A 12,624-nucleotide genomic window follows, 5' to 3' on the forward strand; every position below is an offset into this window, starting at 1 on the left:
CAGACTTTGAGACACGCTTCGCTGAAACACAAAGAAAAGTGCAGGCGGAATTTTTTGATAACCTTCATTGAGAGATGTCAGAGGAAATTAGGTTGGCGGTCGACGCGTTGAAAGACAAGATGGAGTCGCTGCACGTTGTCTCCTCGGCTAATGCTAACGAACTAGCCACGCTAACGACAGAGGTCTCACTACAAGGCGAGAGGATGGCGGGTCTGGAGACCTCCCTGCTGGCTAGGCAGGCTGAAGTTGCCAAACTACAGTCGGTAATTGTGGAAATGCAGTCCCGGGAGAGACGCTACAACATCAGGATTGTTGGTGTACCGGAGGGCAACGAGGGAGGCCGTCTCTCGGAGACCATGCCGGAATTGCTGCAGGAAATACTGGGGAAAGATGTCCTCCCCAGCCCTCCCGTATGTGAATCGGCCTACAGAGCGGGCAAGACCAGTCCTGGAGTGAACAAAGAGCCGAGGCCCATCATTGTCAAGCTGAACAGGCTTCAGCAGAGGGAGCTCATCATGCGGTCGGCCCGTGCCAGAAGGGGCAAACTAAGTCTTGGCGATCACAAAGTGGCCATTTTCGAAGACTTTACGCCGGAGGTTCAAGCACAGAGAGGCGAATACAAAGTGGTCATGTCCAGGCTATGGAAACTAGGCCTGAGGCCTACGCTATTCGCTCCCACGAAATTATCTGTGCTGGGTAAGGACGATGATCGGCGTTCATTTTGGTCGTTGGCTAAAGCGAAGGAATATCTCGGGGGGATAGCCAAGACTGTAGCTTGATATCTATGTCGGGTGAGTGACTTGGCGATGTGGGCCTGAATACATTGATGGGGCGGACTACTCACAAATGCTTGTTGTCATGCCCAGACATGCTAACTGTCCACTGCCCATCCAAACTAGCGGGGCATCCCAATGACTTCTGTTACTTGCTAATGCTGACCTCATGGTCGTACGTGTGTGTCGCCTCTATGAAAGCTAGCTGAACAATGTACAAAACAGATTCTAGCGTGCTAGCCGGATTCATCACTAGCTTACGCGCTAGCCTCGGGCTAGCTAGCAGGCTGTGTCTATCGCCCGCGCCGAGACATTCGAGACCCGTTAATGTTTACGTATTTTGGTTGTTGTTGCTGTTTAAGTGACATCGGTTTGCACAATTCAACGGTGATCGGGTCCTTAACTAACTTCTTGTATGCTTTTATTTTTATATCCAGGCTGTTTTGAGCTTTGGGCTCCAGTAGTAGAAGGTCGGTTGAATATATATATACAATATATGATAACAGGTTGTGTCAGGTATAGCTTATTACTATCCCCGGGTTAATGAAGGTGTTTAATTCTATTCTTACATAGGTTATGTCATTCCAGCCGTTGTGCCTGATCAGAGGGGCTGTTACATGCGTGCACTTTCTTTTTTCCCTTTCTTCTTATTGTCGCTGTTTAAATTACATGTTTGCGCAATTTAACTGTGATCCGATCCTGCCTTAGACTATCTGCTGGTATGCTTTAATTTAATTTTGTTTTGAATTTTCCTTTATCCATTTATGCTATAACATTGCGACATTAATACGCAGACTCGGAAGTAGATGGTTACAGGGTTGATGTTGAGTTATTATATAATAATGGCTATTTTTTCCATTATAGTTGTCTCATGTTAGGGCCAAGGCTCACGGTGGTTTTCGACCGATATCTTTATTGAATTTAATTTTTATTTGTGTTTATTGGACTAGTGGGGGTTTAATCAGGGGTTTATCTAGAGGGGGGTCGGAGTGGAGAGCGTCTTATTGGATCCATGACTCCAGTGGGAAATGATAGGAAGATGACCATCCTTAGTGGATGGGGCATAGGGAGGGGATTGGAGAGTGGGTATAGGAGGGTTAATAATAGGACAGGTGGGTTAGGGTTTGGAGTAGAAGGAGGGGGGGTTGTAACTGGGGTGGTATTTTTCTGTGTTTTATGTACTGTTGTCTTATATGTGTGTAATTGTTCCTCCTCTGAACTCCTGGGATTGACCGTCTGGGCCCGCCTGGATCAGCGCCTCTGTACTCTGGTATGTTCTCTATGCATTTAGACAAACTCGACCATGGCTAAATTGAATATTTTAATTTGGAACGCAGGGGGTCTTAACGCCCCACACAAGCGTGCCAGTGTCCTTTGGTTATTGAAGAGAAGAAATATTGACATTGCTCTCCTTAGTGAGACGCATTTATTGGTGGGTGATGTGTCAAGGCTAGCAAATCGACAATATCACGTTATCTCCTCATCCTCGGCCGATGATAAGACGAAAGGAGTCGTCATAGTTACAAGACGTAACCTTGATATCAAAGTCCTGGATGTGTGGTCGGACACGGAGGGAAGGATTACTATAGCAAAAGTTGAGTTCTCTCATAGGAAGATGGCAATAATAGCATTGTATGCCCCTAACACATTTGATTCAGCGTTCTATAATACAATCACGAAGAATATGTTGGAACTTACTGGATACGCTCTCATTGTGGGTGGCGATTTTAATGCGTGCTGGGATGCGGAGATGGATAGGTCCGGGTCCTCTGAAACAAGCGACGAAAAACGGTCCTCTAAGGCCCTCAGGATGTGGGCCCAGGACACGGGGCTCGCAGACCTATGGCGCTTATCCAATCCCACCCTCAAGGATTACTCTCACCTGTCAGCCAGACACAAAACATTCTCTCGAATAGACTATGCATTCGCGTCCCCTAATATGTTTGATAGTTTCGACGTCTCATTGGTTCCCCTGGCTCTCTCGGACCACAAGGGGATTTTCCTTGTGGCAACCTTTGGCAGGCTCTCCACGAGAGCTCCCAGGTGGCGTTTTAACTCAACCTTATTAAAGAACGATGATTTCTGTTCTGAGTTCAGGAGTAAACTAGCTGAATTCTTGCAAATCAATGTTGGCACGGTCGATGACCCCAGGGTCCTATGGAACGCATTGAAAGGATTTATCAGGGGTCATGTCACACCTTTCGCCTCCAATTTGCGTAAATCCCGGTCAAAAAAACTAGAAGGACTGGAAACATTATATGCGGACCTATACGCATCTTTGCAAACTAACTATAGTGAACGACTAAACACACAACGTAAGATAGTCAAGAAAGAAATAAACTCCATACTTAAACAACAGTCTGAGTTCTTGATACATAGGACAAGGCAAAATTACTACTTTCACGGCTCCAGGCCTAGCCATCTATTGGCAATGAAACTACGCCCGAATGATCATTTCTCGGATATCCCCTCGATCAAGACGCGACAGGGTACAGTCACTACTGATTCGAAAAAGATCAACAACACTTTTAAAGAGTTTTACTCAGTTATATAGCTCAGAGGTTAATCTCGACGACTCTAAATTTGAATCGTTCATTGGCGGGCTTGAGATACCCCACATTTCTGAGGAAGAGGCTAAGGAACTGGGGAAACCGATCACTCTTATGGAACTAAGGGAGACGATTGCTGAAATGCAGAGGGGTAAGGCACCAGGCTGGGATGGTATTCCACCCGAGGTGTATTTAGCTTTCTGGGACCAACTGTGTCCATTGATGCTCGATATGATCAATTACGCTATCGAACAAGGAGAGTTCTCAAGAGATGTCAACATGGCGTTGATTTCTTTACTTCTCAAGAAGGACAAAGATCCCAATGATTGTGGTAGCTATAGGCCCTTGAGTCTTCTCTGGGCCGATTTAAACGTGTTTGCCAAGGTGCTGGCCTGCCGCCTGCAGAGATTTATGACGGTATTGGTACACTGCGATCAAACTGGTTTTATCCCGGGGCACCTGGCTGCAGATAATCTTAGGAGGCTGTTGCATGTAGTCGATAACAGTAAAGACAATACAGCTCCGTCCACAGTTCTGTCTTTGGATGCCATGAAGGCGTTTGACAGACTAGAATGGTCATACCTGTGGAAGGTACTTGAGGTCATGGGTCTTGGAAAGAATTTTATTCATATGATTAAAGTCCTGTATGCCTCGCCGTCGGCAATGATATTGACAGGCAAAAACTGTTCCACACTTTTCCCAGTCTCCAGATCTTCTAGACAGGGTTGTCCTCTGAGCCCAGGACTATTTGCGCTTTCCCTCGAACCATTGGCCCAATTTCTTAGGCAATCGGAGGACATCGTCCCCATAATGATCAATAATACACCACACAAAATTGCTCTCTATGCGGATGACTTACTGATTTTTATGGATGACCCTTCCCGGTCGGCCACAAAATTATTGGGAATAATCGACGACTTTGGTAAATTGTCAGGCTTTAAGATTAACTGGAACAAATCAGCCGGCCTACCTCTCAATGAGCTGGCCAAAGCGGTGCGACTACCAGCTGACATTTTAAATACTTAGGCATAGAGATATTCCCCACGCTGAGTCAAACTACTAAGTTCAACTTCACGGGTACTTATGATAAAATACGCCAGGATCTAGACAGATGGTCGTCCCTTCCTAACTCCTTACAAGCCCGAGCTTCCATAATCAAAATGAACGTCCTGCCTAGGATACATTTTGTTAGCTCAATGCTCCCCCTGCCCCCTCCAATAGACCACTGGCGCAAGGTACAATCAATGGTATCTAAGTTTATCTGGAATAACAAACGCCCGAGAATCAAAAGAGCTACTACTCAACGTAGGAAACAAGATGGGGGCCTCGCAATCCCTGATTTTAAGCTTTATTTCTGGTCCTTTTCACTGAGACCTCTGATGTGCTGGCTAGACCCTGTAGATGCTGTATCTTGGCGCTCCTTATAAGCGGCGGCGGTCTCACCGCTAAGATTGCAGGATGTGGTGTACTCCACTGTCCCTATTTCGAAATGCCGACTGAGGTATGGACCGATCATAACTCACGTGATCCAGACGTGGCGTAATGTACAGAAGTCGTGTGGGGTTAAATGCCCATGGCACCTGGACTCTCCAATTTTTAATAACCAGCAATTACTTGTTGGGCACAAGCCGGTTAATATTCCTCAATGGCAAAGGAGGGGGGTTCATACTCTGGAGGATATTTATGATAAGAACGGCCTCTGTGCGTTTCAGGACTTAAGAGAATTTTATGATCTTCCCGGCGAGTCCTTCTTTCTTTACCTTCAACTAAGGTCAGCGCTGAGGGCGCATGGCGTGCCGTGGGCTCAAGCTTTGCAACCACACCCCTTCCTCAGGCTCATAGTGGACAGGATGACCTCCAGAGGGTTTGTCTCAGACTTTTATACGCTCTTAATTCAGTCCACGTATAAAAATTTATCATTGGATACAATCTGGCGTGTGGATATCCCGGAGTTGGACCCCGAGTTTGACTGGGATGATGTTTGGGCAAATGTGGCATTGTCTACCCGCAACCCCAATCACCAGCAAATTAATTTTAATTATATTCATAGGACCTATCTTACACCTAGGAAGCTATTTGCTATGGGACTGATAACCGACTCTCGGTGCACTTTGTGCTCTCAAAAGGCCACTGGCACTTATATGCATATGTATTGGGATTGCCCACCAGTGGCCCGCTTCTGGAGGTCAATAGCGGACAAACTTTCAGATCTGTGTGGCTTAACTATCCCATTCACAGCTGTTACGCTACTCCTGAACGATATAACAACACTACCCGCGTCCGTACAACTGAAAAGGGTTGTCCTAGCGGGCGTGACAGCGGCGAAGAAGCTAATAGCAATGAGATGGAAGGAGCCTGAGAAGCTCACAGTGATTAACTGGTCCCTAACACTGTTGGATGTGATTTATCTTGAGATATCCATGGCGCGGGTGATTGGGGTGGGGCAGGCTGGGATTGACCTATGGTTCGCAGCAGCTGAGGTCAAGTTTCAAGTTCAAGTTTCTTTAATAGTTGTCATACAGAAGTACAGAATACTTTCATACAAAATGCTTCTTACTGTTACGCTCCAGAGACTGTGCTAGACAAGATAGTATCAAATAACATAGTATAGCATGTAATTTAGAAGTAGAAAATGAGGTCACAGTGTTCAGTATAGACATATGTACAATGTTCGATGCAGAATAGACGTAACTGAGTTAGGACCGCCGTGTGCGGCTGAGCGGGGTTGGGGTGCTTGTTCGGGGGAGTCCGGCGGTCTCGTGGGAGGAAATGTCTTGTCTGTCTTGTCTTTTGTGATGTCTTGAATTTAACTAGGGATTTTATTGGGGGGCAGCTATTTAGCTAGTTCTTCGCTATTTGGTCATCTATTAGATAGTACCCCTGGAATTTTTTATTTAAAAAGGTTGAACTCTGTTTTCTTTTCGTCTTTATAATTTATAAATTGTTATATTCTGTATTATTATTGTTTTTGTTATTTTCCTGTGAAGTTCTGTGTATTGTGATTGTGATTAATGTGTTGTCTTGTTTCATGTAAGTAATAATAAAAAAAAATTGATAAAAAAAAAAGAAATTTAGGAGCACACAAAAATATTTAGGAGCACAGTGAAGTGAGCACGGTTTATTTTTTATTTATTTTTTTATAATAAATTAAATGTATATTTGTACTGTGCGTGCATGTGCAAACGGGAACGGGACACACAATCTGTGCAATAGCACATACCACCAAAGTCACTGGCCCACTGTGTGCGTGTGTCAGGGTTTCCGTTAGAAAATATTGGTGCCGGTCTCCGTGTCCTGCAAGATTTCAATCTCCCGGACAAATGGGAGAAATTCCGGTCAGAGTTTATTGAGCTTAAAAACAATTGATAGGCAGGCTATATAAATAATGACATCCTCAAGGCATGTAGATTTATAATATTTTTACTTAAAACTAGGCTACTTTTGCATATACAGTAATTATATTCCAAATAAAATAAGTCCAGAGACTCCGTGCTGCTGCTGACTTGAAATCAAATAGGTGTCTGGGCAGTCGGCCCGACATTAAACAGCAGTCTGTTATAATCACATTTTTATGAGCTAACGAATTCCGTTATATTAGACATTTGTATTAATTATATCAAGCGAAGAACTGAGAAATTTGGCAGAGAGAGACGGCAACATTATCATGGGGTTCACTGGAATATAAACGTTGCATGATGACTATCTCCGCCTCCCAACGAAGAACGAATCCCAATAGTATGCAACTGCAGAGCCGCAGAGCCAGCGGCGCTCTCCGGTCTGGTCTGACCGCTCAGCAGCGCCACCCACCCAATGGCTGAATTGGAGTATTGCACTGTGCGGGCACAACTGTGAGCTCTGCGGCTCTGCAGTTGCATGCTTCTCGCTAATCCAGCATCTAGCTCCCACTGCCTAACCCAAATGAATCTCAACATCGCTTCACCAATAGTCGTTATCAGAACACTATACACATATCATAATGTTCACACACACGTCAATTTTAATGTGTACACAGTGTTGTTGTTCTCCGTTGACCGTTACAGCCAACACAACGACATACGCTACTGCATCAACGTTATAATTAACAAAGCAAGGCCTTCGTTTTGTTGCATTAATGTTATATTACTATTGCTATCGATAAATCTAGGTGTTCTAAAATATATTGCTATTGGTAAGACTAGAATAAGTTACATTAGCTTAATGTTACTTGTGTCTCGGGAAAGTCTCGCATACCGCAATGGCGGACTTTCCGGAAGTAAACAAGCTAATGAAAGCTTCCGATTGGTAATTTCCTTTATTTCCCTTGAAACCAGTCACTCTACTGTGATTGGACCGTTGGCTTGAGTGCAATGTGGGACTTGTAGTTTTTTATCAGCGGAGAAAGAAAAAAAAGCACGACTGAGGCTGTAATCTTCGTGCGAGTAATTGATTTTTCCGGTTCGCACACACATTTCTAGGGGCATATGCGAGCAATATGGTCGCACTGTAGAGCCCTGATATGTCATAGTCATACAGGTTCCATCTGTATGGATAAAGGTTCAGCGCGTGGAAGTATTTCCCATGACTAAACAATAAATACACAGTTTTCCAGTTTGATAGTTTATTTTAATCTTTGATTATGTTAACAGCAGTGTGTGTGTGTGTGTGTGTGTATGCGTGTACATCAGTGTGCTGTAATGCGGGAGGGAAGGGTGGCAGGGAGGTGTGACATGTGAATCCAACTTTTAAACACAACAGATATGTGTATTATGGACAGAGACCAGATTAAAACGTTGGCACAGCAATCCTTAAAAACCAAATACAAATTTCCACTGGATTCTCAGCATTATTCTTGAAAGGGTGATGATGTACTTTTGCAAATCATAATCACAGGCTAACTCTGATCTTAAATGTGATATGAGACCAGTCTGTTTTTTTGTTGTTATTTTTTCTCTCCAAACTCAGTAACATTGCATCCACCTCAATTCCAAAACAAACACGTTGCCGGGCAACAGCTAGGATTGCCGATGGGAGCAGAGAAGGGGGATATAGCTACATTAGTGGCCTAGCTCAGCTCTCAATATGAGAAAGCTTACATCCTGGACTTTGTCTCCCAATAGTATTGTTCATCATAAAAACTGGTTCAATCCTCTTTTTCTTGAATTTTTTTTTCTCCTTTCCACCTTTAGGCTTAGATGTATTCTCCTTCTCTCCTCCTCGCCCCCTCCGTCCTCTTCAGCCTGGTTGGTGTGAGAGTGGCTGTAGCAGTGCTCTGCCCCCTGTAGGCCAGCGGGAGATCTTCATGCATGCTACTTGGGCATTAGTCCTTCTCAGGCACCAGCTTCAGCACTTTGCCAAAGGCGATGGTTTTACCTGCAGGGGAGAGAGTGGAGATGGAGGTGAACAATTTCACTTAATTATTATTATTTTATTTTACATTCATGGTAACGCACAGTGAAAGTATTTCATAATCAAAGCACCTCTCAATTTGCACATTCCATGAGCGAAAAGGAGCAGGGAGAAGAAAATCTTATTTTGCCTGCCCCTTACTCAAAACAATAAATAAACAACAGAAATAGATGGTCTGTCAATTACAAATACTTAACTCATTGGGCGCCATTCACGAGAAAAGTCGGGTTAACTCGCCATCACTTGAGCGCCAATCACGAGAAAAGTCAGGTTTTAATCATTATTTCTTTTATTCGCTATATCCATTCATTTTTCATCCATCCAGCCTGATGTTATCATTGGGAATGAGTCTGAGCTCGCAAAAGGCCAATACCGCCGCCTAACGCCTTCCGGCCGGTATTGCACGTCATTGGAATCCCTCCCCCTTGGGCTGTACGCTGATCTAAGAAGTCCGGTCCAGGTTTTCCTTCTCGGGCATGCAGTATCGTTATAACACATGGACTGGGGAGACTGGGAGCAGTGTGGATTATGCGTTTTGGTGGAGAAACGTTGGATCAATAAACACGATCAATATTTGGAATGGCAATCAGGAATTGGATTATTCTTTTTGTAGTACATCAGATGTGAGGTAAGGACTCTATGTTACCAATCTTGGGTTAATCCGATATTTCTTTCGTAACGATCACGCATATGTATGTGTGTGTGTGTGTGTGTGTGTGTGTGTGTGTGTGTGTGCGACACGTGCGACGCGTGCGTGCGGTTGGTGCTGACCAAGGCACGGAGAAGCGACTTTTCAGCCCCTGCTTCTGTTCGTGCATGAGGGCACATATAATACCGATAATCTAGCGTTTATTTCAGAACGATTCATAAATCAAGTGACAAATGGCACGATTTCTAAGGAAATGCATTGAAGCGCGGTTTGCTCGAGTTTCTTGAGATTAGACAGAATCCATCTGGAACTATACTCATATTCACCACGGTATAAAATGGAAATGTATGTATGACATTTTTTTCTGTTTTTTGCATGTTGACTGGAAGAAACTCACTGACAATCGACGTGTTTATTAGATCCATAGCTATAATATTTTATATAGTTTTAGCACTCTCAAACACGGCATTCTCCCCATTGCATTACACCAATGGCCTTTTTTTTTTTAAATCCACTTTTTCTCCTTATTTTACAATTTTTTCTTCCATCCCAATTTCGTAATTCGAATTCTCCCCTCCCCTGTCTTGAACGTTGCTAGACTATGCCTCCCACTGGTCGGCTGTAGTGAGGATAGAAGCCTTGCATCACGTGTCCCCTCCGGTACACGAGGAGGCAGCCTGTCGCATCTTTTCACCAGACAGCTCGAACTCTGTGGCGAGGAGTAACGCATGGGAGGCTCACGCTGCCCCCGATACTTCCTGTTTCTGCTGTACAGGCGTCACCTGTACTGTCTATCTGTATGTCGTGTGTGTCATATATGTTATGATGAATTGAAAATGGGGGACCCTGATGTAAACAAGACGAAAGTCTTTCTCTGGTCTGCATCCCTTTAACAATTGTATGTACTGAGCTGTACTGTACTGTACCCATTCTGCAATCTGTTAATAAAGTTATCAATCAATCAATCACCCAACCGACCTGTAGGAGTTGCTGTCCACAACGTCCAATCCCCACCCACCGGCTTTCCCACCCTCTAACACTGCCAATTGTGTTAGTATGACGGCCGGCCAAGCCGGTAGCAACGCAGAGAGCTGGGCTCGATACCAGTGTGTCCTGCGTTAGTGGCGAGCGCCTTGCCCACTGCGCCACCCAGCGATGGCCTTCTAACCAGAAGGTAAACAGCTACCCCTTGGCGTCCATTGAGTTAACAATCGATATTTATAATAACATGAGAAAAGAAGAAAAATACATAGTTATACAGAAACCTGTTACCCATAAAATTCATAAAGTCTTATCGTTCTCTTTATACATGTTCTTTCTTTATTAATTTTCTTATAACAATGCCCATTAACTCGAGATGTTTTACTAATAGAGCTTCTAAAGAGATGGTTGTGGATTCATTTTAGAATCCTATAATGTATACTGCTAACCAAAGCCTCAGAGTTATCAAGCAGGTGTTTTTGAGAAACAGGTAACAGCCACTATTAGCATTTCTAGTATGGCTGGTGAACTTGAGGTTAGGACTATCTGACTCTTAATATTAAACACTGTTAGGACTCTGTGTGTTACTACGGTTTGGACCATGTATACCATGTATACCATCATCACTATTACTACTGTCTGATTGAATCCTGCCACCCACTACTGTTATCACTATAATCATTACTACTTGGCTTGCACTGTGTTCTATGGTCTATTATTATTACTATTCTGGTGTCATAGCAGCATGGGGGGGGGTAATGGTTAGTCATTAATAACATAGGCTTCTAAAAGCCTAAATCTTCCCTTTTCGTGTCTGTGACCTCTCCCTCTTTCTCCCAAACACACATACACTATGCCCCCTGGGGATAGTGACCATGGGCAATCATCATATTTGATCATACCAGCACTTGTATTCCTGTGCTTTATTGTTCTTATTTCTATTTTAATTGTCTTTACTTTATTTGTCTTAAATACTTAGTATTATCCAATATCCATCCTTCTATCATTCATAGCAACACCTATATATTTTTTTGGTACATTTTAAAGTTAAATGCATCAATCTGGTGCACTTTGAGAGCAAAATAAAGAGGCTAGATCTATGATGAACTTTGTGCTAAAAACACAAAATCGACTAGACTAGTGCTTCCAAATCCTCTCCTCGAAGCACCCCAGCCGTTCAATGTATTTGTTAAATTCCACCACCAGCACACCTGATTCAACTTAACTAGCCCTTTATTAGTTGAATCAAGGTGTGCTGGTGGTGGAATTTAACAAATACATGGAACGGCTGGGGTGTCTCGAGGAGAGGTTTGGGAACCACTGGACTAGAGCATACATTTGAGCCATCAAAGAAATGAAGCAAAAGTGTGTTGAACTGGTTTATTTTTTAGAAAATAAAAAAATATAGTGGATTACTATTACCACTGCCAATACTACTGATACATCCCTATTGGCAAACTTTATATTAAAAAAAAAATAGTAAAAATAATATATATATATTTTTTTTATTACATTTATTTTTGGTTCATTATACAACGGTGCCGGGACGCCACAGTCTAGGTAATTAATGGGAAACCCTGAACTCAGGCACTAAGTGGTGACCTGGTTCTTCCTCGACCTGTAGGACTAATAATTTAAAATCTACAGTGCGCTATAGAGCCATATTCAACTGGAACAAGCTACCAGTCTCCACAAGGCTAGTAAATAATACATATCGTTTTTAAAAGACATTAAAAAGTGAAATTATGTAAATGAGACTGATGGATGATGTATTTTTTTATCTTTTTTTTTTTTTTATCAATTTCAGTTACCCTTTCAGATATGAGTTGTTGTTTCTTGGGGAATGTGAATGAATACAACCATTAATTGTATCTTCACTGTGTTCACACAATGTTTTATTTACTTTATACTTGGTCTTTTTTCTTTTCCTTTTTAAAATGGTATTACTAAATCACATTGTGTATTTGTATTCCGTTAGATCATTTGCGTGCGAGGACCCCGGGAAGACTATAGCGGCCATTCATTTGACAGCTAGCGGGGATCCTAACGGCAAAGGGACCTCCTCACCTTCGTCTCGGAGCGTGAAGCGTCCCATCTGAGGGAAGTCTTTGAAGGTCTCCAGGCAGATGGTCCCTGATGCTCTGAGCCTGGCGATGCACACCTGGTCCTGCTTCACGAAGCGAGGCCGCGTTTTACTCTTCTCCCCCGTCTTCTTGTCCACCAGACAGATTAAGGCCTGGGGGGGGGGGGGCAGGTTGGTATTAGGATTATCCCGGTCATGTGTATG

At 43.4% G+C, this 12,624-nt stretch overlaps 1 protein-coding gene across 3 annotated transcripts in view; it reads right to left on the reverse strand.

Moving 5' to 3' along the window:
* Nucleotides 1–7,908: 7,908 nt before the first annotated feature.
* The window catches only part of gspt1 (G1 to S phase transition 1), a 36,858-nt gene continuing 32,142 nt past the window's right edge, over nucleotides 7,909–12,624 (reverse strand). For all 3 annotated transcript variants that reach the window (XM_084322500.1, XM_084322499.1, XM_084322501.1), the window contains 2 exons: nucleotides 12,405–12,573; nucleotides 7,909–8,671 (listed from right to left, as the gene is read on the reverse strand). In XM_084322500.1, coding sequence (XP_084178626.1) covers nucleotides 8,619–8,671; nucleotides 12,405–12,573 — 222 coding nt within the window. In that variant the 3' untranslated portion in view covers nucleotides 7,909–8,618. The remainder of the gene's footprint in view (nucleotides 8,672–12,404; nucleotides 12,574–12,624) is intronic.

Source organism: Notolepis coatsorum (genome assembly GCF_963971535.1).
Source record: "Notolepis coatsorum genome assembly, chromosome: 10".
Taxonomy (NCBI): Eukaryota; Metazoa; Chordata; class Actinopteri; order Aulopiformes; family Paralepididae; genus Notolepis; species Notolepis coatsorum.